This window comes from Anopheles darlingi, chromosome 3, assembly GCF_943734745.1.
Source record: "Anopheles darlingi chromosome 3, idAnoDarlMG_H_01, whole genome shotgun sequence".
Classification (NCBI taxonomy): Eukaryota; Metazoa; Arthropoda; class Insecta; order Diptera; family Culicidae; genus Anopheles; species Anopheles darlingi.
The window spans coordinates 43,598,439-43,625,704 of NC_064875.1; the positions used below are offsets into that span (position 1 = coordinate 43,598,439).

The 27,266-nt window shown below is 42.5% G+C and overlaps 2 protein-coding genes across 7 annotated transcripts in view; both read left to right on the forward strand.

Moving 5' to 3' along the window:
- Positions 1 to 337, forward strand: part of LOC125957526 (uncharacterized) — a 48,592-nt gene extending 48,255 nt beyond the window's left edge. For all 3 annotated transcript variants that reach the window (XM_049690292.1, XM_049690293.1, XM_049690294.1), the window contains one exon: positions 1 to 337. This exon is cut by the window's left edge and continues 1,991 nt beyond it. The gene's annotated coding sequence lies outside the window, so the exon portion shown is untranslated.
- Positions 338 to 8,932: 8,595 nt separating this feature from the next.
- LOC125957791 (G-protein coupled receptor dmsr-1-like) overlaps positions 8,933 to 27,266 on the forward strand; it is a 64,103-nt gene continuing 45,769 nt past the window's right edge. For 2 of the 4 annotated variants that reach the window (XM_049690708.1, XM_049690710.1), the window contains exon 1: positions 8,933 to 9,040. Coding sequence is in view for 1 of the 4 variants with exons in the window: in XM_049690712.1 (XP_049546669.1) it covers positions 18,528 to 18,682; positions 20,885 to 21,804 (1,075 nt within the window). In the remaining 3 variants the exon portion in view is untranslated. Of the gene's footprint in view, positions 9,041 to 18,526; positions 18,683 to 20,884; positions 21,805 to 27,266 lie in introns of those variants that run through there. The other 2 variants (XM_049690712.1, XM_049690709.1) reach the window with 2 other exon arrangements.

A 27,266-nucleotide genomic window follows, 5' to 3' on the forward strand; every position in this document is an offset into this window, starting at 1 on the left:
GGATGTATAAGTACTATTTTTACGTTTCCTTTATACGCATACTCAAACCATGGAACCGTACTGATTGCAGTAAATATATATATATATACATATACTATTTACTTTTGTAATAGTTTCACTAAGTAACAAGGTAGAGCAACCACTATTTATATCGAACACCATAAAACCAACTGCAAACCAAGAAGTCTAGCAGGAACTGCAATTGATAGAAGCGTGCAGAAGTAGATTCTGCCAAAGTGTACTAGTGTTGAGCGTTAGAAAGGTCTTCGCCGAATGGAGGAAATATGTAGTAGGGTTTGTGAACAGTTTCATGATAGTAATATTAAAACCTTTTCAAACTAATCAAATGAACGGTGTTGCATCATTCTTTCTTCTTTATTTCGATTGACCGATTGATTCAATTTTCAGCTACCTTGGTAAGTGTTGTTGTTGCTAAACGATATCCGAGCAATGATACGTCCGATCTTGAGTATACGGGTAACACCAAACTCTTGGGAGTTGTCTTAATTACAAAAACACACACATGAGAACCTGATTCGGTATCGTACAGCATAACGCGGTGATGGAGCTACCCAGGATGTGGCACAGATAATCGGGAAACCTCATACCGTGTAACTCTGCCATGGACGATGGTCATCCAGCTGGCGATGTTGAATGCGTTCTTCATGTCAATCGTAACTACAGTGCAGAACTAGTCACGTTGTCGAATACATGCACTGGTTATCACTAAGATGCCCCCTCGTTCTGGGGCTTTATCCAGGACTGGGCGTTGAGCTGCTATATGCACCTCCTCATCCCTATCGCACTGTCGTGTATCATATTATCAATAAACTTTAATTTATCTAAAGGCAAATGTTTAACTCTTTGTGGCATAAATCATTTTGAAATTGGCGTTGCTGCTGCTATTAGCTAATAATTTTCAAAAGCAAAGCAGAATATCGTTGATTGAGTTTCTCCCCTAAATGCAAAAGAAGCGTACAAGGTTTTAATCGAAGTATTAAATTAATTGGATGCACTAGCCGGTGCCACATGGAGCGTAAACTCTAGCGTAAACCGCAATTAATGCCAAAAAGTTTAATGTTTGTCTTGAAGGTTTGACATCAGTTCCACTAGCTTTAGACTTCATTGGATCGATAACAATTTTTTGATAATTGTTTAAATGAGAGATTGCCGATCACAGGTGTGACAAAAGTGAAAGCCCACCTACAATGAAACATTCTTAACAATCAATATGGTCCTCGCTTATTTCAAATTATAGATGTTTGATAAGCCGTCTACACGATTTCAGAAGTGTTGTGGATCAACCTCGTTGAATGGCCTCACAAGATAATTGTTTTTGATAGTATCATCGTTCTTAATGAAATTATTATCGAAAATTTCGCACAAATTCTCAATACGATTAAAATCAAGGCTTTGAGAGGGCCATTCGAGAAGGAGAATGCGACGGGAACATAAAAAAGTATTAGTTTTTTTATTATTACTCGAACTCTGTGCTGCAGAACTTTGCATTACGAGTCAACTCAACGCGAATTAATATCTATTACTACCCTATAACTACTTCTACAAGGACCTGGACTTCAACCTCCCGACTCAAAGGGTGGAGTCTGACCTGTTACTACTGTTTGCCTCGTCATCGTGTTAATGTTGCTGTATCGCGTTCTATAACTAAATCATGCGTATCTTTTTCAGGTGTCATGGCCGTCTGCGGGCCATTAACCAGATATCAATAAACAATAATATTAACCAACAACCAAATAATGTAATAAATAATAACGACCCCCGGCCAGATATCTTAACTACAACATAAAAAATAAATAAATTTTTAATATAAAAAAATAACGGATTTATAAACAAAGAACCCAAAAGAACAAAAAAAGTAATCAATGATCATTAATGGTAATTGCAATCACAACTAAGGACGGTGGTACCAGAAAGAGAATTTCTGGAAGTAAAAACTTTTTAACAAGATCTTGAACGCCATGGATACACGACGGAAGCATTACAAAAAGATAGTCCCTGAATGTCAATGGTGCAGCTTCTCTAGCAATGTATGCAACCTAGTTCTACATGTTAGTAAAGCTTTTTACGACACAATTGATTCCTGCTCCCTCATATAGCATTAAAAAGAATTTCCATAACAAGCAAATAAACGGTGACAATCCAAACAACTTATCTCTTACAAGTAACATTTTCAGCTGGACCGATTTCGGTAAAAAATCGGAGCATTCAACAAAATCTACATACCATACCAATAGATGCAATGGAATTCTATCTCCAGCATCTTTCTTGTAGAAGTCATCTGGCTTGGTTGATAGTAATGAATTTACTGTTGCAAAATCCCTGTTGATAATAGCAAGATGGAGAGGATAATTTTTTGCAAATATCTTATCCACATGAAGTCGTAAGTCATGTCTATCCCAGAGCATATCGAATAAGCGACCACTTTTCATACCGTTTATGCGTTGCTGGACAATCCAACATGCAGCCAAGTATTGTGCAAATGACCGATGAATAAAAATCGGGTTCCCATCTTGGATTTTCTTGATTATACCTGTTTTCTCTATGTCTTTATCGTAATCATGGCGTAATATTCTATCCAGTTTAAAACGGATCATCTTCCCTTGAAAACACTGGGTGTTAATGGTGATTTTATGATATACGTGAGTCTACTATTCATTCACATATTAAGATTATCCACAATCGACATTACGTTCTACACTTTTTCATTTTTAACAGAGGCTTTTTCTGTGTATTTGTGTTTTGGGAATGAACTTCGCCCGCAAGTTCAGCATGCTAGACGACGTCCAATCGAGAGCTGCTCCCTCACGACATCCAAATACATAGGTTTAGAGAACCCTCAAAACGCCGAAACGGATCTGTTATCAAGCTAACTGCAATCAGCTGATATGTCAGATTAATATACGAGGACTCAAATGTTTTCGTGCACCATCGCATATTCAAATGCGTAGGAAAATGCTTCCTATACTTGTGCAATGATAAGTCGTGCGTTTTCATCTTGATGAAAGTATTTGCCTTTGAAAAGCTGAAGGGTAAAGATGTAAGGAACCACTTTTTAATTGAAATCAACCAGTATCACTCGAATAAACCTACACATACATTTCATATGACAATGAATCAATACCAAGTCACCTCAAAATGAACAATACCTTCTAAAATACCAAACGAATCTGTTTTCATCCACAACTTCCAATCAATTTCTCTTGACTGTACCACAGCGAGAGAAAGGCAGAAGCATTTAACTTCCAACTTAAAAGCCAATGCTATCTTATCAAATTGTGCGTATACGTTGTTGATAAGCGTAACAGTTGATTCCATTTCTATGGAATCGTGAATTCGTCATGCGAAATGCGTTGTTGGTGATGTGATAATGCATCGCGAAGATTTGATAAAAGCTATATAAAAACTATGTGTAAAAAACAAGTTTTGCATATATTTTGTAAAAGAAACAATATTTTTAATGAAAATGCAACGGGTATACATGCATGGCATGGCAAGGAGAAAAAGATAGACGATGCCAAAGCCGTCGAGAAAGTCATTTAATAATCTCCTTGAGCTAAGAAAGGATGTGAGGACAGAACATTTTCAACAATTTTGGAACCGATCACCGGTTATGGGATATGTAGAGCAAACCTTTTCGCCACTTTTTGGATTCGTGCTTTTATTGAGAAATGTTGCTAGATAATCGGACCTCGCGGAAGCATTCAACCGGTTCCGTCTGGAGGACATTAGGCTAACGATACTCGAAAGCATGTATCGAAGAGTTAGACCAGGAGTTGGGATAAGGGAACTATCGTCAGAAGCCAACAGATTGCTTGAAACGGATTGTTACATCCATGTCCGTGTCGCTGTCAGTACAGTGTCGACAACAAGACTTTCTGGGGTTAACGAACTGCCCCGAGAATGGCATGTGCGTGTAGTTTTAAAACGGTTCGGCTTCGTTCATTATTTAGTATTATCTAGCTTTGATATCTCACATCTCAAGTTGTTAAAGCGCTTGGCTCGCTACGGCTAAGAATTAAGACATGAAGACATGTTAAGACATGAACAAAAACACAGCTGCACTGCTACACAGACAGCTTGAACAATTGGATGTGGCTGCGACGTAAGCAGACCATATCTAAATTGTTGCTGTCATAAGCTGATCCAATATTCCGTGAAATCTTGGGACAAGCATAAGCTTTGGATCATGCGAGACGAGATTTGAAAAGCTATTCTCATTATGCCAGCTAAAGAATCGAAGCGTCTTCAAGGGCATTGAAAGATGAACTGAGACTAAGACTTAGTGAGGTACCATATGGCTGAACGAAGAAGCTAGAATGCTCTGGCATTTTCCGAACAATCATTTATCAATCGAAGCTCTTCGTCTTTTCTTTTCCGTGCAGAAGTTAAGGAGGAACACGTTGGATGACGAAGTGTTTCTTATCACACAAAGGCATTCAATGTAGCGATTGTTATAAACAACCTCACATCTTGCGGTTATCTGCTTCGAGATTGTCATTTATCATATAGACACCAGCATAATATGAAGATAATTTGTGAGTTATTGATACACCTGAATGAAGTGTTGGATGATGATCAGTCAAGGTCAAAATACTCGAATGAAGAGGGAGCAAAAGAATGTTAAATATGGTATCAAAAGCAAAATAGTTTACCACTTTCAATTATGTAATAAGCGTTTAATTGGTTTTGGTATGGGGATAGTATGAACAGATAAAATCTTGAATTGTTTAAACCTTATGAAGAAAGTATAAAAATATGACAACAGTCATGCCATTGCTAGCGGTATGGGTTATTGTAAGCTAAATCAAATTTATGATTTGGTGATATTGGTTCAATTTTGATTTATGATATTGGTTCAATCTAGCCATCTTATATGATGATATACCATTAATAAATATTTATTTTGTCGGGGTTTAAAATATTCACTTACTAATTACACCTGATCTAGAATTATCCTCTCATCTGTTTACCTCCCCAACATTTAATGACAATGATTAATGGCCGCAATTTCCTATCTTGCTCTAATTGATACGGTCAGACGCACACAAAACGTGCGTCTGGCATAGATATGGGATGCGGATGATGCCATAAATTTGATCACCATAATGTTTCCCTCTTCACCTCCAACCCATCCATCCGAAAAGCGATTAACAATAATAACTTCGAGATGCGATACGTTTTGTGTTACTTTATGCTTGCCAACCTCACCCAGACATTCATATTGAATCCGAACAAATCGAGTAGATTCAATCAATAACAATTCTCGTGCCACAGTCCAATCGCTTTACTAGCAAAAATAATAACATCGCTGTGCGCGAGAGGAATGGAAAATGGCGGATGTTAGTTGGCCAGATTAGGTCTGGATTTAAGTACTTGGGATGTCGTTAATTCAAAATAAACAAAAATAAACCGTTAATTACTGAGCCAGAGCCATTAAGCGTGGTCTTACAACGGAAATCGATTGCGTTGTGAGCAAGATTCGGTTTAATACATCCTAATGGATTTCTCTAATCCCGATTTTTTGTCGAACAAGAAACCTCTTGCTCTTGTGAATAATCAAATTACAATTAAAGTTAGAGATATTGGATACGGTTATCCTTTTTAAGCGAAATCAATTTAATTTCAATTCCTAAAACATAATCCCTACTCTGCTACATTTTTAAACAAACTTTGGTGCTCAACAGGAGTAATTGAATGCAAATCTCATCAACAATTCAACATACAAATTAACCATCCAACATTTATACGATAGTGGCAGTAGCACCATCAATGAGTACGGTAATTAATGTAATCCGCTCATGTTCGAATGTGAAACCGATATCAGCACTTTGCGTTCCGTACATTATTTCCATCTCTTTCCTTCGCGAGCCCTGATTGTAGGAACGTATCACTTCCGTCATCTGGTTCGAACCAAACCTCGCGAGCATCGAGTTGAATATGCAAAACCGGGATCATGATTTCATGTTCTCGCTACTCTAGTAAGTAGAACTATTTCTCGCTCGGTTGCCCCAAATTTACGGTGTTTATATCCTCTCCTTCCCCATTCACATCGTTTAAGCCCGTCGCTTCCCATAGTTGAGTGGTGCTTAGGTGGTCACCATCTTCAAGACCTTCAGGATGGCCACAAGGAGAACACGTGAAACATTACAGAGAAAGATCGCCCACAACTCACTGATTCGGATCCCACCATAGGTTTCCTCTTTTGTTTATCTGTTTTTCCTTTCTTCTCTTCTTCTCGATGGGAATCTGGTGGTGGAGGCGACGATGCTCAATTGTATGCGTGGGTAAACAACTCGTTCCTCAGTCAAACAGCGATTCGAACTCCGGCTTTTGGTGAAAACACAATACCGTCAAAACGCCATCAATTTTCCTCGATCCACTCAATCCAGATTCGACAAACTCGAGAGGCAACCACGGATACAAAGAGATACAGCTGAGAGATGGTTGCGAATCAATCCGAACACCAAATGTCGAACGTCTTGTCATATTTATGATTTACGTCCACGAGCCATAGGGAAGACAGCTGTTAAATACTGTTTCATGATGGGACCAGAGTGTCAACCGTGACCATCGTGCTGTCGTGCGCATTGATTATGCTAATGAGATTCATAGAAAGTGTCCTCGTTGTCCATGTGCTGGTGCCTAAGGGAAGAGAGAAAGAATAAATGATAAACATTCAATTTCTGGTGGCATATTTCTCGCGCATAGAATCATAAATCAAGAAACTGAAAGTAACATTCCAAACATTTTGTTTAATTTTAACAGCAGCAGCAGCAGCAGAATGTTGAGTTGAATTGAAAATCAGTTACTGTGGGTTGCGCATGGAATATGATTTCCGCAGAACTCCAAAGAGAGGTACTATCGGGCCAAAACGATGAATGTGGAACGTGATTCCTTTTCCGAGTAACATTTACTTTCAATGTAAGATTAACGATCACCTGCTGATAACGCTCTACTCTGGCGATGAAGATTATGATCAGATTTACTTCAGATTTCCTCATTGCACGTTCCAAGCAATGGAAGATTGGTTTCTTATTTTTAGAATCCTCATCCAAATCCATCAGGCACTTGGCTCAGAGATGGTTCAGCTGGAAATAGTTTGTACCGCGATCTCATCTGGCTAATGTAAGAGAATCTCAATGTCACAAACATGGTTCCGTTCATTATTTTCATTTCTGCACTGACTGTTTGTGCAAGCTGCCCGAATCGACAAACAGATACTCCACAAAAGCGCGCCAGATTCCTTCGTGCGCCATGGATCACTTTCCGTCTAAATTAATCCCGAAACCCAAATCCTAATGGTGTAGTTGAATGTATAACTTATATGATGAAATCAATGCCACGATATGAGACCGGCCTTTAGTCAGCTTTCTCATAAACTAAAAGATTTGGTTTACCTTTGAGTTTGTAGTTTACTAAGTTCGTTGTAATTATTATTAGACTTAGTCAACGATCCGCATGGTAATATCAGTTTTGCCATTTATGGAATGCAAATAACTGATCAAACCATTGAGGTTTCATTTAAGCATAATGTGAATTTCAAGTAATTGAAGTCAAATGAAGTAAAGATAAACTTTCATTAATCCTATCTTGATTGTGCTTCATAAAAAATAGCATCATTTTTACACACTGAAACAATAAGGTGATGGTGATGCTTAAGTTCTTTTGCTCAAAGATTGCTGATTTTCCAAAATGCAATGTTATATTTATAACTTACATATTTATAACTTACATTACATAACAAGAAGCATTCTGCAGTTAGAGCTGGAGACAATCTTGCTGTTCTCAATTAGAATCTCCATTTGCCCTTTTATTCAAGGGTAGCAGTTGGCTAGCGGGTCTCCATGTCCTTCTACCATGCCATCGTATTTAAAGGCAACTTTTGGATTGATCGATGCCGATGTTTCAAAGTGGATTATGGAAATGAGAAAAGGCTGTTCTGACGTAAGGAATAAGGTAAAGCGATACACACTATTAGCAATCGACCCCCAACCGTCGTCAATCTGAGCTGTTTGATGCACCTTTTCATCCAGTCTCCTCATCGCCGACCACGAAAAGTCACACCAAGCATGATGCGTGTAGTTATGTTGTGATATGCATCACGATCCGACCAGAACCGGAATGAAGACCACCGGTGTCAGCTGATAGATGCTCACTACTTATCGTGGATTTGGATTGATTTTTACATCTGGCTTCACATCTGGCTTGATTTTGATTCTTCAACTACGGTACCGCGAAAATGTGGTGATGATGCTAGATCCTTACACCTTCTCTGGCCATCTCTGGCATGATAATGATACTCCAAACACGTAACATTTCATCTTTACACCACACTAACGGAACGACAGGCGGGGGGAGAGATATTTCAATAAAAACACAAAAGCCTGCGCCATACCCTTATTCTCAGCCTGCCATCCATTTCCAATGATGTATTTCCTATCTCGACTTCTCGTGCGTTCTGCAAGACATTCGTTCCGCGGACCTGGCATTCATTCTCGAGACTATTCAAAGCCGGCAGCCGGAACATTATCGCGCTACGAGTTGCGAGTTCAATATTCGGTATGGGGTTTCCTTCGTGGGTTTGTAAACATTTCACCAGTCGCCACCTGTCATCCCACTGCGTTCGATGCACATAAACAATGTAAGAGGAATGCCGGCACTGCAGACCTCAAGGATGGTTCTGTGTTAGGAAGCAAGGTGAAGTCAGACCACGGTCATTGTGACATGATGTGGCCGACGCGATGAAACATAAGATGCAACCGTCACCGAGGATCCAATATCCGAACGATGCTACCTTTGTTCGGAAGCAACATTCACACTTCGGCGACGCACGCGCCCCTCGTACGTCGTACGATGGAGGGGTAATCCGCGTGGTTCGTAGTAACACCGATTCAGTTACTCGTGGGCCACAGTCCGGAACTGTTGGTGATGCTTCTTGGAGTTGAACAAGGATTCGGTGCCGTTGATTGTGTTTCGAAATCCCTTTCGCGCGCGTAAATCACATTAAGAGGAGAAGCAGGTTAGGAAGTGGCACGCGCGTCCACCACTCACCCCACACGCAGTGTTGTGTTTGTTTGTCTTTCGTTCTTTGAATTCCGAAACCGCGATCCTCCACGATCTCGGCCGTGGCCGTGGCTTGGTCTGGCTCGGTGATTATTGCTTATGAGTTATTGGTGTTGTCCGCCATTACCGTTCCGTGGGCTGTGTGGTCCAGAACTATTTTTGGAAAAATCGTCCGCCCATTCGAGTGAAAGTGCCCAGGAAAGCAACCGTTTTCGTCGTTGTGCAGGTCCTTGTCCTCGTGGTGTACCATCAGTGCCGCGGCAGTTAATCGTCATGATCATCAAGACATACCAACGGAATCGTTTGTGTGTGGGTGTGTGTGAGTGTGAGCATGATTCCGTTTTATGACACCATCAAAGAGTGCCATGCGGTTGTTACGTGGTTTCGCGGTTTCGCGGTTCCTTCCACTCGAAGGTGTTGGTCGAAGGAACCCGAGAAACTTGTTGCTATCATCTCGGTTCTTTCTCGCGTGCTCTGGAAGGACAATTTTAATGGCGAACAAATTAATTAACACCAAGACCCGCGTCCGGTCGCGAGGTATTAATTGGAATTTCTGGCACCTTCTGAAGTACTTTACGACGACGCAACGCAGTTACGATCCAACGACCACCGGATGGTTGTAATGTGGCCATCCATCGTCCTATTACCTCTCTAAATCCAACGCAAAAGCTTCTTTTAACACCGAGGTACAACCAATGGTTCCATTGGGACTAACAGCAAATTTGATTTGAATCCTGGTCTGCACGCGTATTCCACGGATTCCACGAGATCGCCAACGGACCAACGGTGTAGCACTCGTTCCTCGCTTCCACTTCACAGCTTCTCTCTCCCTCTCTGTGCACCATAAATGGAGCATATTTACCGTGTGCAACGGGATAAAAAGTTCTGCGATCCGCACCCCCAATGGAACTCCAATGTTGGATGAATAGTGCCGGTGGCCAGCATAGCTCTGGTGCACCATGTTCGTGGCCAATCGGGTCCAGGAGAAGGTGGCATGCCATCCGTATCGGACGTGTTTATCTTTTTCCTATCCATGTGTTCCTCGCGTCTCCTCTTTTTGGACTCTCCAATATTCTCCATCCATTCTGCATACCAACACGTGAGGACGTGAGTCGATCCGCCCTTCGCCAATGAGACTGGCCGCTGGGCTAGAAGTTTTCATTAAGAGAAAGAAATGCGGAGATACCTACCAGGGTCTACTGCATCAGCACCAACAGTATTGGGGGCTAAAAGACGGTGGCAATGGTGGCAGCGACGAAACATTATGCTAAAACAGAACAATAGCGTTCATTAAAGATGGATGGGTTGGTGAACGAGAAAAATGAAGTACTCACTCCGCTTCATGACGATGTGTGCCTGAGTTCTACTTCTGCTTGTCGTCGTCGTCGTCGTCGTCGTCGGCTTCGTCGTCGAATCATCATCACTGACTCCTTGTGTCAGTGTGTGGCCACTTGCTTGCTAGCATGCAGACCAGCCTACCAGGAAGACTGGCCTGCACTTTTCAACGTAAAAAAGAAAGGAAAAATGAATCCAAGAGGAACATAAGGAACTGGTGCAGAGGTACTGGAGGAAAAAGCGTGACACTTACCCTGCTCTGTGGTCTCGTGGTGAGCCCAGTGCGATTGAGCACGAGAGTGTTTGCATTTAAACATGTCTGCTCTGACCTGGCCTCGTCCTGGTTGGCCTCGACCTCGACTGAAGCCTTAATGGCGAGATAAATGATGAGTTTACATGTCGAACATGCCGAGACTGAATGATGATGAGAGCGTGAGAGAGAGAAGCCGTGTTGTGGGTTGAGGTAGCTACGCGTGATGGTTATGATCCGCGAAAGACTGGCATTCCAGGCACACTCTGCTGGACTCCCGGACATTCAAAAGGCAAACCGTAACCCCTGGGTGCACAAGTGAGTGTATGTGTGCGTGTGTGTGTTCGGGAACTTTTGCTCAACGCAAAACGAAACCCTGCTGTGGGCTACCAGCCGCAAAAAGCAACCGCAAGCGATGCTGCTAAGCAAATGAGCGACCAACCCCTTGGTTTATGGACATTTTGGAACGCCACGCACGCTTTCCAACTCTTCTACCTCCCCAAGGGTGGTCTCCGCTCTCGTCGGAAAACTAAAAATACTTCGCACTGAAGACGCCAACCACCATGTGGTGAGGTTGCTATTGCGTAGAAACAAATTGTCTGCATCACGTTTTGAGTTTAACTTGCTCCAACCTGACGCCCGCCTTATCTCACATCTCGTAGCACCGGCGTAGGATGGAGCATTGTTCTCGCACAAGTGGCCGGAAAATCCGGTAACAGTTTCTCCGGTGACGGGCATTTTCGTAAAACCGTGGGCCGCTCCATGGTCGCGTGGTGTCGCATTTGCTTCAAACCCAGCTGTAACCGTGCTCTTATCCGCAGTTCCAGTCGTTGGTGAAGTGTTGTGTTGAGGGAAGAGGAGTGCAGATGGTGGAAAGGAAACTTTATCGTACGTAATTAACACACAGGTGACATCAGGCGTGTATTGCACAACGTTATCTGTTGTATTCGGTTTCGACATGCCAATAGCCTCGGATGACAACGAGGGAACGAGTTCAGGGACCAATCCTAATGGCCGTCAGCTTAAGCGAAACGAGGAAGCATACATACAACGGGCTGGAAGCTCATCGAATATAACAAACACATATATGCTATTAGTATCATGAGGTTCGGGGCATCAAACCGTATCGTGGCCAAACACGCAGCACCCTCCGATATTCGGTAGCGACGAGGGTCAACATAATCAAGTTGAACGATGCCTGACGAATGGAAGGTTAGCTCCTGGAAGGCGATATTGATACGACAATAGCAAATCAAAATGTCGAACGTATGGACATCCCCTTCGTACCTTAAGCTACCGTGCTATTCTATCTCTTAAAAGAGAAAGAGCGGAAATGGGATGTCCTCGGATTATGAAAGGGCTAAACTTAATCTCGAATCTGTCCTGGATGGAATGAATCAACCATTTTTAGAGATCAAATCTACCGACCATCTATCGTTCCATGGCGAGAATATGTCACATAATGTCATGCTTAATGTGCCTGGAAGGAGTTTTCGGGATCTGGCGATGTATTTACATAATAGGAGGTTTGCAGAGTAACCTACTGCTAGCCATTTCATACGGTCAATCGAGTCATAGATCAATGGGTCACCTTCTGGACACGTTTTATCCTTCTTTAGTGCTCGCTTAACCTTTCTGGAAGCATCCAATTCGTTCCGTACGTTGGCGAAGCTGGTAGATAAGAGTATTAGTCTCAAATAAGGGAAAGTTATCTTCATTTCCTGTTCACTAGATTCTTCAATTCTCGGTTCTTTGATTTATCTTCACTTTGACCATTTTGTCGAAAGCAGTCCCTGCTCGATCTATCTAGACCCTTATCGTTCTGTATGCTAAGATTTTTTTCATACAGTTTCTTTCAAATTCCAAGAACATGTTAAGTTCTATAATGATGATTATTGTTGTAGTTACGTGTGTAGGGAAATATCAAGCCATCGAATTAGCCACATAGAATGTTTCACATGCGGATACAAATCCACTTACCACTCATTGGTGAGGCGTACAAGCTACCGTCAACCTACCGTTTGGTGGAAACAGAAGACGCACATAAACAACATCTATTTATTCTTGAAGTCGACGTGTTTGGACTCGAGAATCTCTGACCAACTCTCTCTCTCGCTCGATGCACTGAATAAACACCATCATCATCGCATTGTCCTCTCAGAAGCTCGCTTCATGCCTTCGTGTTTACAAGCAGTTAATAGTAAATGCAAAACAAACAACTGAAAATGGTTGCAAAATGGTACAACGGAATGTCCCAAAGCCTCTTATTTTGAGTGGATTGATATGGGAGCCTCGTCCAAACCTTCCAATATTCGAAACTTCCTGATTCATATTACATTTGTTCCACGAATCGCTTAACTCCTTGTGCAAGTATACAAATCTGCAAACATTTGGAGCGAGAGGCTACACCATTTTTGTTGATTGGAGTAATTTTATTCTTTCGATTCCTATTTCAATCAATCCACATCAACTCTATTTCGGTCACTGTATTGCTTTGGACCATCCGTAGACCGCCAAGGATGTTGTAATCGAACCGTTGTTAATGTGAATGACAGACATCCACTTAAAAGCGGTGTGCGTAGCGGCTTCATGGAAAGTTGTAGTGACGACCCACGAAGACTTCGGAGAATCCTGCATTAGATGAAGGATCATTGTGACCCGTATAGCCGAAAATGCGGCAAAACTTAAATACTCTTCCTTTCTTATCTTTTCTATTTAAAAATTCCTCGTAACAGACTACAAATCACATGCTATTGGTGTTTAGAAGGCTACACCTGGTTCTGTGTTTATGATTTTCAAATACGTTGCCCTGACACGCACCGCTTCAGTTATTTCAATATTAGTTTGCAATTCAGATGCTCCTAAGTCCAGTGAGACAACATTGACCAAGATATTGTTATAATAATATGATAATCGTGCTCATAGCTTTCATTTCTACCAATATCTACATTCTACAAATAATTTCATATGTTTTCGTTAGCACCATCACTATATAAAGCAGCACATTTTTATTAAAAAATATATACATCACTAACTCAAAGATAAACATACAACATGCCCGTCCTAATCTATATTAAAAAACAGAATAACTCAGAGATCTATAACCCGGTTTCACCAGCATTCAAAAGCTAAAGCAACTCTCTCTAACCGCAAAAAGGGATCATTTCTATTCATAAACCAAGAATGTACTATTTTTACTTTTACTTTATAAGTTCCTATCAGTACCGCTTAAAAGACATTCCCTGCTTGCGTAGACGCTGTCAAAAGCTGCTTGGTTTCCAAAAGTTTAACCAGATAAAAACCCCACGAATTCCTCTCATTCCACCGCATTCTAACCATTTTGGTCTCAATCTACGGATACAGGAGCCCTAAAATGGTGGTGCGGTAGTCATAAAAAAGTAAATTTTATGAAATTCCATTCAAAACAATAATCCATCGCTGAGGGATGGACGCACGGAAGGACATGGCCACGAAATTGCTGCTCATCGGGTTTCAAAGAATACAACCAGACGATGGTTCACCAGGCGCATAAGAATCCGCGATAATTTGGATTCATTTGCTTCGCGCGCGGAGCGATAACAAGAGGGACATGTACTGGTGCCCAAAAACCGAATAACCAAATCTCGTGGGCATGATTCAGTTGTTGATTGTCGAACCAACAGACGGGGTTCAGTCAGTCATCGCTTGCTCACTATTAATCCATTACGAGAACCACGGACTGGCATGAGATGTTGAACTTCATTTCATGTTCGCGATGCGGATGGCTAGATGGACTGATGGCTTTGTTGCTTTCAGCTTATGAAGGTTACCAGGGGCAACCGTCCATGGACAGCTCTGCTAGACTCTACTACGATGTTGACCACTTGGAACTAGACCAAAGGACCGGAAATTAAAATAAGAGAACCACCAGCCGGACCACCTAAGGCCAGCCAGGTTGTGGTCTTACCGGCTAACGTTGGATTGGCCACGATTTTGATTAACAACGCGAGTCGTTATGGCGAGGAATGAAAGGCATCCTAGAACGAGGATGATTCGGAGTAATGGTCTTAACGAATGTTTTCACTTTATGTTTATTGCTACACGACTCCGTGGCGTTCCGTGGCGCTGACCCTTATGATCGTGGCTCAAAGTTTATGTTGCGGTTCACGTCACATGGAGGCTTATTCTACTGGTCTTCTACGGGCAAGAAGGACTTTCTCTCGAAATTGGATAACTTGGTTGCGAATAGAAGAAGGGGAAACATGAAAGATGTACTCCGTTTTCCGCGAATCTTTCGCCAGCATGATGATGATGTACCAAGACAAACTCTGACGATTTGCCTTAAGGTACCGGATTCGGTGCCACCAACATCGACAAGCGGAAGACCCTTCGTAATATCCATTTAAAGAGTTCTTCAAAATTGCTCATGCAAAAATCCATGCGCCAACGCGTGCACGCTGCTGACAAGGCTGAAGTCAAAGCTGGGCAGAAGCTTCGCTGTGATCGGGTAGTGACGCTTGCCTCAAGTGAGTCGTGGCTCAAGCGAAAACGAACGCTCCTTTGCTTGTTACCTTCTTACCACAAATATGCCAAGCACACACACAGACACACACATACTTGGAATGCTTGAGTTCATGTGGTTGCTGGTTTTGACGCTGTGAAAAGTGTGGGAAGAATGTTCGTTTACAACTCCACGCTAGCGTAACTCATGAATCTGGCGGCACCGCACCATTGGAACGACGGTTTTATCGTGTGTTGGTGTGCTGTGCAAACATGTGATGGCCATCGTGCCACCATGAAACGGGCTTATTGCAACAGGCTAATATTTGTATGTGCTGCTATTGCTCATGAAAACCACCGAGAAGCAATTCATTTTGTTTAACAATAACGGTGCCAGGTGATGAACAGCCGGAACAGTTGATCAACTTGCAACTCAATCTTGAGACGCCTTTATCAAAAAATCGCATCAAGTGTAACGATGGGTACCAATGCAATTAATCTATCCACGCTGACACTTCCTGAAGGTCCTGGTGTTCCAAAAGAGAATTGCGAAACGAACTAAGCTCCCAACTCAACACCCTATAAGAGATGCTTCACATCAAAGACCTACCAGATCAGCATTTATGGTGCAAAGATACGAGTGTGAATGAAATGAGGAGAAAGAGAAATAGTGGAATGGAGATGGACCGATAATTTGATGTAAATTCTGTCTAAAATGCTGCTCTTTAGGCCAGATGCTTGGACATTACGCCTGTGACCTTGACACCTAATGAAGCAGCAACGCGAGCCTCAATTAGAGACAGGAGACATAAGTAACCAACAGTTTCGTTTAAAACCGAATTTCCATACCTTCCGACAATTCGTGGTATGAATCAGCGACCATTGATTGCTGATAAGCATTTGAAGGTTGGTTGGACAATTCTGGCTCTAATGATGACTGGTAGACGGCACTGGTGAACGCTGTTCTCGCCCGTCGTCTCGTCGTTATGATGCGAAGCGATAAACTCACCTTCACCACGACGCATTTCATCGTTTACAGAGGGTATGAGGCGGAGAAGAAGCGAGCGATTCCTACTGGCCTGTTCGCAGTTGATTGATTTCTGTTTCATTCGTATCTTCTGGATGAACGAACCGCCGTTACTGTTCTGTCGTCTGGATCGTGACGAAAAGAAGCGTTCGTCGAGTTCGCAGCTGATATATTCGCAGACAGTCATAACATGAGTTCATCAATTTTCCCCTTCTTTTCGGTGTCTGTACTCTTCATTCTATTGCCTAAAACAGTTGCGGTGTCTGTTGGTAGCCGGTTAATTGGAAATAATTTAATATAAAACTTGTGCTACGCCGTTGGTGTTCCATCGCATCCATCGCATCGTAACGCCTTCTCGCGCTCTGTTAATGATGTTGCTGATGATGCTTTTGGTGCTTGGTTGGTCAACTTCTGCAAGCCGATTAGCCGGGGGCCACTGGAAAAGCTCTAAGTGGAGCAGACACCGAACAAGCGCCTAGACGAGAGCTGCTTTCAAGCTTCTAATATTCCATTTCATCCACATTTCTGCCGGCATATGGCGGGCCTCATTATGAGTGTACACATAACAACACAATTTAATTTTGACTCGCGAAATATGCAATCGAGTCGCCGAAAAGGTTCCACCATTCCGTCACCAACGATAGACAGCTTGTTAAGTATTAAAATCGATTTACCATCAACCAGGCCCATAAAGATGGATTCTAAGATAATCACACGACCAGAGAGTTAAATCTCCATCACTCACCGCTGACATCGCGATAGCGCATGGCGGCCCTCGGATTTCGCTGGCCTAAAAGAACATAATCCATCCAAGAGAACGGTCCTTCTGAGTTTCTTCGTCAGCTCTTTTGGAAAGTACAGCGGCCTACGACGACGACGATAAACAAACTTTCGCATTCTCCCCATTTCCTCCAATAACATCCTGTTCCGACGTCGTCGTCGATGTCGATGCTGATACGAAATTGATTTACGTTTCCTTTCCTTTCGTTGCTCGCCGAAGCGACGGACTAAATACATTTCACGGTGGCGCAGAACAGGCAGAGGTAGCATCGCGGAAGGAAATCGAATCTGCTTCATGCGTCTAACTCATCTGACTCATCTCGCATCAGCGTCCTGCATAACGATCATATTGTTTAGTTTCGATTTCGCCCTTTTTGCCGACAGCGTAATAAATAAAATCCTGTTTATGCCCTGATCCCCTTTGCGCACACAAACAGGATGTGCATGCATCTACCACCATCCGGAAATGCCATTCCGGATGACGGCGCACATCGGATTATTTGAATGCATTAATTCGAGGCATTTTTAAATGATTTTTGAGAGTTTATTTTGATCGAAAGGTTAATCACAATGCAATTGTAATTTGTAGTGGTGCAGCACTGTGTAATATATGAAGCTGTTATTTTATTTTATTCGCAGCAAAGAAACGTCGTATTTTGCGAGCAACTGTGCGATTTTCAATTTGTTCACATAAACGGAACTGATCCTATGTGAAATGCTCCTTAATTTTTAATGCTCTTTTTAACAATGTTCAACTAAAATCTATGAAATGAATGCTTAAACAGCCTAGTCGGTTTATGCAATGGTTCCTACGAGTTCTAATACCTTGTCTTCCTTGTCGCTTATAATCGAACGATGATTTATGGTGATGAGAAACAAACAATTATTAATCTTCAGATTCACATTCTTTTCGGTGTCGTTTGCTGTCAATCGCTACGAATTCATACAAACCTTATACTTTCAAATATACGCTGTGTACTAGCAATCGAAGGATTTAGACGAAGGAGAAGCGCGAAATGGCGGCAACACTCGCCCATTCGTGCATGAACTCTAAATCGAAACCGTGAACCGGAAGAGCTTGTTCCAGAGACTATCAACCAGCGAGCGAAAGGGATTAGCGAAACGGTGAATGTGAAAGTGTGAAGAGGAAGCTTGTTCTCTGGTCACGTCTCGCGCCCGGAAAAAAGCCTTCCGAGCCACTCGATAGTCGCTGACCGGAACCAATCTTCTTTGGTACACGAGGGCTAACGTTCGTGCGCATGTGTGTGTGTATTTGTGTGTAATCAAGCGAACGATTTTGGAAAAAAGAAAATCCAACGAAACTTTTCCTCGTGTGGTTTAGTTCCCATTCCGTGTCCAGTAGTATCCATTTTGTGATAAAAATATTCCCTCAACTTCAACAGGAACCAACGAAAGCAACGAAAGCAGCATGAGAAGCAAAAGAAACAGTGTTTGATGGCGAGTGTCGTGGTTTGATCGTGAGCACCGTGAGTTGTGAGCACCAATGTATGTGGATTGGACGAAATTGGCTGCCAGCGAGCAACAGCGAGGGATTAATCAAAGCGAGCAACAATGAGCTCCACGGAATTGGGAGAATTTGTAATAAATGTCACCGAAGGGCCACCCCTCGATGGCAGCACGATCGGTGTTACCTGCAATATGACGACGGCGACGGCCACAGCACATCTGCTCTACTGTGGCAAGGCATTGGATGACTTCCACACCAGGTAAGTCGACTCCCCGAGACCTCGGCCTCTCGACATAAATCAAACCATCTTTCTGATGCCACGACACACACACCATTAGCGCCATGGTTAGTAATGAGAGAAAAGGTGGCCACGATGGGGACCATTTGTTTCTATTAACAGCCAATTCTGAACACCCAACCGACCGGTAGCGAGATACTTTTTCATTCAATATGACCCAGAATAAAAAAAAAAGAAACGTAAGATGAGCGAAAATAAGAAGCTACGATAAGGGTGGATCCCGTAGATCGTATCCATCCATACCACGAAACATTAGCAACGAAAACGCAACCTGAACGAACAACGCTAATGGATCGGAATCAGTAGCTGAAAAAGCAGATGGTAATCCTAAACAGATAATCGGTTTAGGGGTTTAGCCGAGTAATCGTCACATTTTTTCCATGTCTTCTAGGTAATTTGTGGCCTTCATTAACTGCATTTTCACTTCCGTCATTGCGTGGTCATTTCACTATCCGTAATTAGTATATGATACACACTACAATTGGTATATGTTATGGCATCACGCAGTGAACAATAAATAACGTGAAAACACAAAAAACAAATGCCTTGATAACGAGAAACACAAGGTAATACAAACAATAAGGAGGAGGAGCGATACGACCAGTATACAGCGCCTTATCAGCATGATGTGTCATTAAAATCATTATGAAACAATCCATTTGTACTTTCCACGTTACAAACGCTTTCAAATAATATATGAATCAAGTCATAACAGCTCATAAAAAGTACATTTCAACTGAAATGAGAATCAAAATGTGCAACCAGCAGCCAACGAGGAAACAAAGAAAATGTTGAAAATGTGAACTACCATGCGCCTCCATCTGTTAGTAACATTCGTTCTAATAGCTTCAAAAGAAGGTGAAACCAAGCGTTAATGACTGTGAATGATGTGCTTACGCGCGCACTCTCAATGTGTAGACCGAAACGAAACGAAATGTGACATAATAGGCAACTAATTTCACGCTCGATGATATTGATTGCGATACCGACCTTGAGGGGGAGCCCCAACAAGAGTCTCTCTGCTCTTTAATGTTACAATTCACTCTCGCCGGACTCATTTCAAAGCGCCCACTCACAATGGCGCTACATTTTTGCGAAGACACATTGAGTAAAAAACAATGATACGCAAATTAAATCCCGAAAACGCTTCATTGAACATCACGAATCGGTCGAGAGAGCTGCGCAATATGTAATGGAGCGATACTTTCCACCTTGCACATACACTCACACTGAGCAATAACACATGAGCAATAAGTTATATTTGTTTCGGTTTACTAGTGACCGTTTCGATGGATAATCAAATCCATCCAGGCAGCAAATTCGCGCCGACACTACAAACGCGCTTCATACACTTGTCATAACAATAGTCCATTTTCCATGGTGAGCGTGCGTCCACTATATTTATGTTATTTCAATACTCCTCACACTCTGGCACCTCATTTCTTCGTAAATAGTATAGCATCGTTGGATTTACTGATGATGCATATCGCTCTGCTTTGTCTGTCCCTAATGTCTAAATACAACAGATGCAGCGTTATTGTTCAGCGATATAAAGCATTCTCCATCAAAACTTATCATATTACAAAAAGCTCCATCCTGAAGCTCAACATCAAACGATTGCAAATGTAGCCGACTCAGCCGCCCACGGTGTCCAAAGTTATTTCTTATTAAATAACGAAGTAACAGCAACCGGCGCCGATGTTAGGCATTTGCATTGAGTGCTTGCGATAACGATGATGGCGCCCACGAGCTCGCGGATCCTCGAAAGCGGCAACAGAGTGGCAGCTTGAGCCTTGAGAAGGAGAAGCAGTAGCAACGGACGAGGAGCGAAACGATTTGATGTTGATAATATTTGCCTTTTGTATTTAATCGTTTCTGTGTTCGTTTCTTTGCCAAACGGAGAATTGAAGTCGGGAACCAGTTAACGTAAATCATCGAACTAAAGTGACAGGGCATCGAATGGGTGTTTCGGTTTCCGTCACATACAACACAATGGTCAATATTGACGTAAATGGAATGCGAAAGCTCGCGCAATTCGAAGTACGGGTTATTATGTAAACAAGTGTCATGCCACATGCATTCTCATTAAACTAATTGCCTTCTCTTCATTCGCCTATTCACTCTTTAATTCTCTCTGTCTCTCTCTCTTCCTCTCGTTTATAGTTATGCCAAGGTGCACGGGATGGTGTGCCTGTTGGTGTGCATCTTCGACAGCATCGCCAATACGCTCAATATCGTGGTATTGACACGGCGTGAGATGCGCTCACCGACCAACGCGATCCTGACCGGACTGGCCATCGCCGATCTGCTCGTCATGCTCGACTACATGCCATATGCGGTCAACTCGGTGCCGTACCTGCGTCTGTCTCGTGAGCAACGCCTCACCTATGGCTGGGCATGGTACATCATGTTCCATTCGATCTTCGCACAGATCTGCCACACGATCTCGATCTGGTTGACGGTCACGCTGGCCATCTGGCGCTACATTGCCGTCGCTTATCCACAACGGAACCGTCAGTGGTGTGACATGTCCAAGACATTGGCCGCCATCTTCAGCTCGTACGTCGTCTGTCCGTTCCTCGCGATACCGATCTACCTCTCCTTCAGCATCCAATCAAACGTAGAACTGCTCGGTAGCGATGGCAATCTGCTGTTGAGCAACACCAACGATACTGGCCGCAATGTTACCCTGTTCCGCCTTGGCACGTCACAGCTCGTACGCGACAATCCGACTCTTCTGAACGTCAACTTCTGGATCTACAGCGTCGTGTTCAAGCTGATACCCTGCATTGCACTCACCATTCTCAGTCTACGCCTGATTGGCGCACTGCTGGAGGCGAAACAGAGACGTAGCCAACTGACAGGGACGGCCACCGGCATGAAACAGATCGTGGATGGTCGCGTAGTCGATGCGGCCAAAGGCAGCAAACAGAGCGACAAAGAGAAACAAACCGATCGCACGACGCGCATGCTGCTCGCTGTACTGCTCCTCTTCCTCATCACTGAGTTCCCCCAGGGCATCCTTGGTCTGCTCAGCGCCGTTCTCGACAAGTCCTTCTTTTTCAATTGTTACCTCGAGCTGGGTAAGCCGGAAACGGAAACATTGCCATAACGGCAAGGCTATACAGACGCAAACAAAGACACATACCCTTTCCCATTTACGATGGACATCCGATACGACAAACGATGGCCGCATGAATGAGTAATGGAGGTAGGGTGAGCGATTACTTCTGCTTGACCTCGACGGTGCCAATGGCCTCGAAGACAAATGCATATGCCAATGGCATGGAATGTCTGGCCAGCAGGAGGCAACACTTTCGCACCAAATGACATGCCATTTGTCTGCGAGCCGCTTTCGCTTTTCATTCTTTCATTTCGGACAAACAACTCCTTACCAGTTCCTTGTGTTCGCACCCTTTGTCCCCGAATGCTGAGCTGAGTGTCCGATAAGTGGATTGCAGTCAGACGGCCTCGAGTGATGCCCGTTTGCCATCATCAAAAATGGTGCAAAATAAAGGACTTCCAAATGACCGACCGGCGTCATTTGTCAGCGAGCCAACGAGGATTGTTGGTTCACCATTTGTTGGAAAGAAGGATTGTTGGAGCCCCCGAGGTGGTCGAACTGAAGCTGTGAATGGGTTTAACACAGTTTTGCTGAACAGAACTGGTGTGGCCAGTTGTCGACTAACACGCTTCTGACGATCAAAATCGCGTTCCGTTTCTGGTTGATTTATCAGGCATTTATTTTGTTGTTTTATGCTTTGTATGCGTATTGACTACCTCGTGGATACCGAACATTCATTGCAGCAGTGAAGCTTAGTACTGCTAATGCAAAATAGAGCTGGCTCGCTTTTTTGATTTATTGGCGCGAAGGCTCCCATGAACTGTCTATGGCGCTGAGGTGTTAATAGTGTGCGAGGTGAGACGCGAGAGGCTAGACGTTACACCAAAGATTTATGATACGCGCGCTGGCACCTGTGCTCGTGGTGTATCATGTTCTCGTAAACATTGTTGCAAGATGTTTGGCCCTTGCTGGACGGAAGGGAGATTTCATTTTTTCACAATTTTTGGCTGGCAAACCGAGTCGTTAAGGTCGATTGATTTAGGATTCCTAGAACGCTAGCCAGACCAAATGATCTCGATGAATTATTGCATAAATTATCTGGGAAATTTTGAATAACAGGTTTTAAAATATAAATTTAATAGTTCTGAAAGCATTTTGTTACGAAACCTTTTAGCAATAAGTCGTGCTAGTTTAGAAACGATAGGCAAAAGCCAGAGCAAGATCAAGTTTTGTTAACATTACGTTTTTAAATGTTATTCCCTAAACTGTAACTGTGCTGTGATAAACAACAATATCTGTAATAAAAATCGTGATATCTAATGCTCAATTACATCATTGTTATCTTTCGTCTGAACTGCTAACAGAATGAATATATTCAATTTTCTTGAAGTATGTTGGATTTGAAAGAATATGTTCATATCAAAGATTTTTCCATCCTCTTCGCATAGCTATGGTTCTAAAAAGTAAGCAAAAAAACATCTTCCTTAAAGGTTCTCGAATCTACCTTCGAATCAGTACAATGGATCGTTAGATGAAGGTATGTACCACAATTACACCAAATTCATCAATCGGATTTCCTATTATCAATCTGATATCAACCCGTGTTTCCCTGATTCAAGTACTTTATTTTGTTGGTCGGCTAACATCTATCAGAATCATTTATCTTCGTCTCTCCTTCCCTTGTGCATGTTCTCCGTATGGATGGCAACATTCGCTTCAACGCATTTACGATATTCATCAGTTTAAGTTTAAAGAACCACTCAATGGCAAATAAGCAACATAAGAAGGAACGTAGAAGAAGAAACGATTAAAACATAGCTACGATCCTCATGTACGGACAACCATTACGATAGTCGATTCGATGTGGTACGAATATAGGTCAACCCTCTATACCCTGGTTCGTGCGACTTCTCAGAGTGACTGGATAATCAATTGGCTTAGGGTGTTATTGATTGGATGAGCCAATTGGTGTGTACAAAGGATTTCATGGCGTGTAGAAGAAGAGAGACGATGCCGAAACCGTCGAGCAAGTCATTTAATAATCTCGTCCTTGAGCTTGAAGAGGATGCCAGGACAGGAAGGTTTCATCCATTTTTGGAACCGATTGCCGGTTATAGGATATGCGATACGGAAGAACCTTCGTAGAGTTTTCGCAGGTTTTGAGATTCTTTCATGAATAATGTTGCATAATAATCACACCATGAGGAAACATTCAACCGGAACCAACTGGAAGACATTACGCTGACGGTACTCGAAAGCTTGTGCCGATGAGTTAGACCAGGAGTTGAGACAAGGAAACCATCGTCAGAAGCCAACAGATTACTTGATAAAGACGGATTGTTACATCCATGTCCGTGTCGCTGTCAGTACAGTGTCGACTGTAAGACTTTCTGGGGTTAACGAATTGCCCCGAGAATGATATGTGCGTGTCGATTCAAAACAGTTTGGCTTATTATTTGGTATTATCTAGCTTTGATATCTCACATCTCAAATTGTTATCTCAAAGCGCGAGCCAAGCGCTAACTATGCGCTAGGAATTAAGACATTGACATGAAGAAATGTTAAGACATGAACATAAACACAGCTGTACTGCTACACAGACAGCTTGAACAATTGGATGTGGCTGCGACGTAAGTAGAGCATGGAAAGACTCCACTAATGGCGACGATTAATCTAAATTGCTGCTGTCATAAGCTGATCCAATATTCCGTGAAATCTTGTGACAAGCATAAGCTTTGGATCATGCGAGACGAGATTTGAAAAGCTATTCTCATTATGCCAGCTAAAGAATCGAAGCGTCTTTAAGGGTATTGGAGACTAAGATTGGAGACAATCATTTATCAATCGAAGCTCTTCGTCTTTTCTTTTCCGTTCAGAAGTTGAACAGGAACACGTTGGATGACGAAGTGTTTCTTATCACACAAAGGCATGCAATGTAGCAATTGTGACAATCAATCTCACACCTTGCGGTCATCTGCTTCGAGATTATCATTTATCTTTTACACACTAGCATAATACGGAGACAGTTTGCGAACTATTGATTGACCTGAATGAAGTGTTGGGTGGTGATCAATCAAGCTCAAAACACTGGAATGAAGAGGGAGCGAAAGATTGCGAAGTATGGTATCAAAAGTTGAATAAATTACCTCTTTCAAATATATAATAAGCGTTTAGTTGGTTTTGATATGGGGATAGGATGAAAAGATAAAGTCTTGAATTATTTAAACCTTATAAAGTAAGTATAAAATATGATCAAAGTCATGCAATTGCTAGCGGTATTGGTTATTGTAAGCTAAATCAAATTTATGATTTGAAGGTGTTGGTTCCACCTTGCCATCTTATATGGTGATATACCATTAAAACTATTTATTTAGTCTGGGTTTAAATCCTGATCACTTGCTAATTAAACCTGATCCAGGATTAGCCTCTCATCTGTTTATCTCCCCAGCGCTTAAATAACTCCTGCAGCCCACCCACAAGGAACAATGCATTTAATGACAATGATTAATGGCCGCAATTTCCTGTCTTGCTCTATTTGATACGGTTACACGCACACAAGACGCGCGTCTGGCATAGGTATGGGATGCGGATGATGCCATGAATTTGATTTGTATAATGTTTCCCTCGTCACACCCACCATAGTCCGGATCCGAAAAACGATTTTTAATAATATGTCCGAGTCGCGGTACGTTTCGTGCTTCTTTATCCTTCCCAACCTCGCATAGACATTCATATCGAATGGCGGATGTTAGTTGGCCAGATTAGGTCTGGATTGAAGTACTTGGGATGTCGTTAATTAACAAAAATAGACTGTTAATTATTGAGCCAGAGCCATTAAGCGTGGTCTTACAACGGAAATCGATTCCGTTGTGAGCAAGATTCGGTTTAATGCATCCTAATGGATTTCTCTAATCCCGATTTTTTGGCGAACAAGAAACCTTGCTCTTGTGAATAATCAAATTACAGTTGAAGTTGGAGACGGTTATGCTTGTTAACTGAAATCAATTTCATTTCAATTCCTACAACATAATCCCTACTCTGCTGCATTTTAGAACAAACTTTGGTGCTCAGCAGGGGTAATTGAATGCAAATCTTATCAACAATTTGGCATACAAATTTACCATCCAGCATTTATACGATAGTGGCAGTAGCGCCATCAATGAGTATGGTAATTAATGTAAGCCCCTCATGTTCGAATGTGAAACCGATATCAGCACTTTGCGTTCCGTACATTATTTCTCTCTCTTTCGTTAGCGAGCCCTGATTGTAGGAACGTATCACTTCCGTTATCTGGTTCGAACCAATCCTCGCGAGCATCGAGTTGAATATGCAAAACCGGGATCATGGTTTCATGTTCTCGCTACTAGTATGTAGAACTATTTCTCGCTCGGTTGCCCCAGATTTACGGTGTTTATACCTTCTCCTTCCCCATTCACACCGTTTAAGCCCGTCGCTTCCCATAGTTGAGTGGTGCTTAGGTGGTCACCATCTTCAAGACCTTCAGGATGGCCACAAGGAGAACATGTGAAACATTACAGAGAAAGATCGCCCACAACTCACTGATTCGGATCCCACCATAGGTTTCCTCTTTTGTTTATCTGTTTTTCCGTTCTTCTCTTCTTCTCGATGACAATCTGGTGGTGGAGACGACGATGCTCAATTGTATGCGTGGGTAAACAACGCGTTCCTCAGTCAAACAGCGATTCGAACTCCGGCTTTTGGTGAAAACACAATACCGTCAAAACGCCATCAATCTTCTTCGATCCACCCAATCCAGATTCGACAGACTCGAGAGGCAACCACGGATACGAAGAGATACAGCTGAGAGATGGTTGCGAATCAAACGGAAGACCAAATGTCGAACGTCTTGCCATATTTATGATTTACGTCCACGAGCCATGGGGAAGACAGCTGTTAAATACTGTTTCATGATGGGACCGGAGTGTCAACCGTGACCATCGTGCTGTCGTGCGCATTGATTATGCTAATGAGATTCATAGAAAGTGTCCTCGTTGTCCATGTGCTGGTGCCCAAGGGAAGAGTGAAAGAGTAAATGATAAACATTCGATTTCTGGTGGCATATTTCTCGCGCATAGAATCATAAATCAAGAAACTGAAAGTAACATTCCAAACAATTTGTTTAATTTTAACAGCAGCAACAGCAGCAGAATGTTGAGTTGAATTGAAAATCAGGTACTATCGGGACTTGTTTGATTGCCAAAACGTTGAATGTGGAACGTGATTCCTTTTCCGAGTAACATTCACTTTCAATGTAAGATTAACGATCACCTGCTGATAATGCTCTACTCTGGCGATGAAGATTATGATCAGATTTACTTCAGATTTCTTCATTGCACGTTCCAAGCAATGGAAGATTGGTTTCTTATTTTTAGAATCCTCATCCAAATCCATCAGGCACATGGCTCAGAGATGGTTCAGCTGGAAATAGTTTGTACCGCGAACTCATCTGGCTAATGTAAG